Here is a 4620-nt window from a genome sequence, read left to right on the forward strand (position 1 = left end):
TCAAGGACACCTTTTGGAGTTATCTGCAAATTAATTATCTTAAAATGGACTCCAGGAAAAAGTTAATATGGTTTTTTTTTTTTTTTTTTCATTATTGAGTGTCCTTGTCCTTGGACTGCAATCAGTTCATAATTTTTTTGGGTGCTTTGAAGTAAACTTGGAACCCAGTCTAAAGGATGGGATGTGGACATTCCCGGAAAATACAGTAAAAACACAAACCTGCACAGATTGCAGCTTCAAAAGGTACGAGACACAGAAAACCCCAAACAACGTTTGGCAATTTTAACTGAACTAAAACCCAATCTAAACTTTTTAAAAAAGGGGGGGGGGGGGAACATGAAAGCATACCAGCACAAACACACACACACATGCATGCACACACGCACACACACACGCGCACGCCTTCGCTGCCAGACTACAGCACAGAAAACACAAACGAGGGATCAGGAAAGCAGCAGAATACAGAACAGACAGGCTGTGTTACCGGAGAGAGTGAGAGATAGAGAGAGGGAGAGAGACGGAGAGAGAGAGAGGGAGGGAGGGAGAGGGAGAGAGAGAGAGAGAGGGAGAGAGAGAGAGAGAGAGAGAGAGAGAGAGAGAGAGAGAGAGAGAGAGAGAGAGAGAGAGAGATGGAGAGAGAGAGAGAGACAGAGAGAGAGAGAGAGAGAGAGAGAGAGAGAGGGTGGGAGAGACGGAGAGAGAGAGAGAGAGTGAGGGAGAGATGGAGAGAGAGAGAGAGAGAGAACCTTACCCTCCCGGTGCGCAGGGTCGCCGCTCACGCGCTCCCGCCTCTGAAAGCTAACGCTGGCGTAGCCGCTCCCCTCCTGCGCGGGACGCTGGCTGGGCGAGAGGGGGCTCCTGGGCCGGAGGACGCTCCACTCGGGCTGCTTCAGAACCCTCCCCAGGTCCAGGTCCATGTAGTTCAGATCGCGGGCCGAGGTAGAGGAGAAGGAGGAGGAGGAAGAGGCGGCACCAGCAACAGGCACCTGCTCCCGTCTCCCGCAGCCCGCTTCGCCGACTGGCCACGCCTCCTCGAAGGGCGCGCAGGCGCGCAGTCTCGTGTCCTCCGGACTGGCCTGGCGCAGGGACCGTCCCGTCCCGCCCCCAGACCCCGGCCCGAAGGATCCGGAGCCGTGCCGCTGTCGGGCCTGGGGGTCGACCCGGACCAGCCTGGCGCCCCGGTTCTGGTCCGGGCTGGGGCGCACCCTGCTGAAGGCACTCAGCGCGTGCCCGGTACCGGGGACCAGTGGCACCGGACCTTCCAGGGCGAAGCCAACCCCCCCCTCGAACCCGGGACGGGTCCGGCCGGCCTCCAGCTGCACGGTCCCGTACCCGGAGGGGCGCGGCGTGCACCCCTCGAGGGGGCCCCCGTCCTCGGCGAACTCGGGAGCAAGAAACGAGGCGGGCAGGCGGGCGCAGAAGGGCCCGTCCCCAAACTCCATGCTGACGTACTCTCCCGGGCTGGGGGGCCCCGGGGAGGGGGAGGGGCTGTCCCGCGCTCGCGGGAGGGTGCTGGCCCTGGCGCAGTCCGGGGAGAGGCGCGTCGGGTGCGCCCGGGGGCCCCCCGTCTCCCGGGCCGTCCCGCGGGGCGGCGGCCCCCCCGGCGAGTCCTGCGCGCCCAGGCTGTCGCTGCTGGCGGAGGAAGAGGAGGAGTCTGGGTAGGCGGGCCGGCCGGGGCCAGGCGCCGTCCTCCTCAGCGGGGCCTGCTTCCTGGGGGCGTGTCTGAAGGAGCGGGGCAGCGAATGGTAGTAGGAGCCCGCCGCGGGCCTGGGCGGGGCCTCCTCTGGACACGCCGGCGGGTTGAGGTAGCGGTCCAGCGGCGGAGTGCCGGCGGCAGAGCCGCTGGCGGAGGACATGCTGATGTAGTCCCCGTACGTGCCCTTCCCCTCGGGGGGGTCGGCCCCGCCCCCAGCCCGGCCCTCGGCCCCGCCCACTCCGCTCCAGGCCTTGGCGCATTCGTCGCCGGCGCCACCGTTCTCCGGGGAGCAGCTGGCGCTGGGTGACATCATCACGTACCCGCTGGAGTCCAGCCGGCAGCGAGAGCGGGGGCCCAGGATCTGCTGGGGGGCCGACATGGTTTTGGGGCTCATGGGCACGTAGTCGTCGCCCTTGCGGGACGACGGCAGGGCCACGCCTGGCGACATGGGCATGTAGCCGTCGTCCCCCAGCCTAGCGCCCATCCCTACCCCCGACCCTAACCCAGCGCCCCCGCCCTCCGCGTGCACATCCAACGTCTCCTCGGGGTACGCGTTTGCGGGCGGGAAGTCGGGGTGCCCGTGCGCCGGCGTCATGGCCGCGTACTCGTCCAGCGAGACGCCGGGGGACTGGGAGGGGGTCTTCTGGTGGCAGACGGGCGGGGCGGCAAGGGGTGGGGTGCGCGTCCGCTTCCGGAAGCTCTCCCCCAGGTCCTCCAGGCGCGGGGGCGACCGGCGGCGGGGATGGGCGCGGTCGGGGCTGCGGCCGCCGGGCTCGGTCGCCGTGGCGACCGCGGCCTGCTGGCCGGGCCGCGCCATGCAGATGTAGTCGCTCAGCTCCTCGTCCCGGGCCGGCGGAGGGGTGTGGCCGAGGGAGGAGTCGGGCGTGGCGCTGCGGAAGGACGGCCCCCGGAGGTCGCAGGGGCTGGAGCCGTACTCGTCGGACGAGACGAAGCCGCCGTCGCTGGGCGAGCCGGAGGGGGTGGCGCTGGCGCGGCGCGGGTACGCGCAGTCGGAGGCCGAGCCGTGCCCGCTGGTGCCGCTGGAGGAGAGGCTGGCGGGGCTGGCGGCGGAGGAGGGCGCGGGGATGGAGCGGCTGTGGGCGAGGGGCGGGTGGAGGCGGCCGCCGGGGGCCCCGCGCCGCTGCGAGGTCGCCCGCGCCAGGCTGGGGCTGACGGGGCTGCCGTCCGCCGACGCCGGCCGGGACATGGTGCCCTCGCCGTCGCTGGACGCCCGCACCCGAAACGAGCGGGCCTGCCTCCCCGGGGCGGCGGGCGAGGCCGCCGCCGCGCTCTCCGTCCGGGACCTCCGGCCCAGCCCCACCTGGCTCGGGGGCGGGTGGCCGTGGTGGTGCTGCCGCCGGAGCGGCACGGAGATGGGGGTGGAGCACTTGGAGGACGCCTGGCCCTTGCCCCGGGGGTGGAGCTCCTCGCTCATGGCCTTCATGGCCTCCAGGAGGGTCTCGTGCATGTTCTGCGCCACCACCGAGTCCTCCACCTGCATCCAGAACTCGCCGGGCCCCGTCGCCGCCGACCGGCCCACCTCCACGAAGAAGAAGCTCTCCGAGTGGCCGCAGCGGCGCACGTTCATCAGCTGCAGCACCACCGCCGCCGCGTCCGAGTTCAGCTTCACCAGGCTGATGGTCTTGCTCGTCAGGCACAGGCGGTAGATGCCCGTCAGGTTCTTGGCGTGCCCCAGTCCCTTCGGCTTCAGAACGACCTGCCACACCTCCCTGAAGGCCGGTCCCGGGGCAGCCTCCGCCCCATAGTCGCCCCCGCCCGTCCCGCCGCCGACGCTGCCGCTGCTGCTGCCCCCCGGGGCGGGCCCGTGACGCTTACCTCTGTTGTGCAGGTCGACCAGCGCCTGGTACCACAGGTCCTGCTCCTGTTCGCACTCGGCCGCCACGGCAAAATATTCCTCCTTGGTGTACAGCGCCACCAGATACTTGTTCTTCGAGTCAGCCCTCTTGTTAATGTTGAAGCAACTCTCCAGTGGAATCGACCTCCTGGGAGCCACGGACTTGTGTCTCCATTTTTTCTCGTTTTCGTAGTATTCCAGCCGGGACGGCCCAGAGACACTGGCGATCCTCAGGACGAAAAACCTCTTGTGCATGCTTTTGGGTTTCCTTAAATAACCCACCTTTCTCACGTCGGAAAAACCCTGGTCTGCAGCTGGATTTGCCATGATGGTGGGGGGAGAGATGAATGTATTATTGAATGGAAAACATTCCGCGCCGGCACGTGCGCGAGAAAACCCGAGCTGATATCGTTTCCATTTCAAAACAAACTAGTATGAGTCGCACCTCAATAAACCGAAAAGGTTCAATAAACGGCAACGTGCCAAAACAAGCGTGAGACTATCGAGACCATTCGGGGTTGCAACGTGGTTGCTAGCTACATCCATACTGCGGCGATATTCTCAGACATTTAGTCGTTATTCTGGACAAGATAGGGGGGTCTTTTATTGCTATAAATTTCAGAAACATACTTTAGTCCGGAGTCCCAAACGCACAGTCAAAACCTGCACAGTTTGCATACGACCCCATTTGGATAGCTAGCTCGTTAGTAGTCCTTCTACGATAAATCCCTGCAAATGGAAAACTGAAAACCAAATAAATAAAATTAAAAATAAATACGCTAAATATTTCTTCTTTCTTATACTTCTGATGACTCCAAAGTGTGTAATCCCATCAATCTGATGCAATTCCTGTTCATATACGTGTTTCTAATGTATTCCTTTTAATCCTTGGAGTTAGTGAATCCAGTACCGAAGACAAGGCGCCGTGTGTTTGTGTGTGTGTGTGCGTGCGTGTATGTGTGTCGTGCACCAGCGTAGCCCCTCTGGCCGATTCCAGCTCACTCCAAAGAAGACGAGCACGTGACGATTCGATGCGTGGACAGTTCAAACAGGGAGACACAACCTACCC

The 4620-nt window shown here is 63.7% G+C and overlaps 1 protein-coding gene across 1 annotated transcript in view; it reads right to left on the reverse strand.

Moving 5' to 3' along the window:
* LOC118229152 (insulin receptor substrate 1-B-like) overlaps nt 1-4620 on the reverse strand; it is a 7671-nt gene extending 3051 nt beyond the window's left edge. The window contains exon 1 of the mRNA XM_035420861.1: nt 752-4620. Within this exon, the coding sequence (XP_035276752.1) occupies nt 752-3878 (3127 nt within the window). The 5' untranslated portion in view covers nt 3879-4620. The remainder of the gene's footprint in view (nt 1-751) is intronic.

Source organism: Anguilla anguilla, chromosome 6 (assembly GCF_013347855.1).
Source record: "Anguilla anguilla isolate fAngAng1 chromosome 6, fAngAng1.pri, whole genome shotgun sequence".
NCBI classification, from domain to species: domain Eukaryota; kingdom Metazoa; phylum Chordata; class Actinopteri; order Anguilliformes; family Anguillidae; genus Anguilla; species Anguilla anguilla.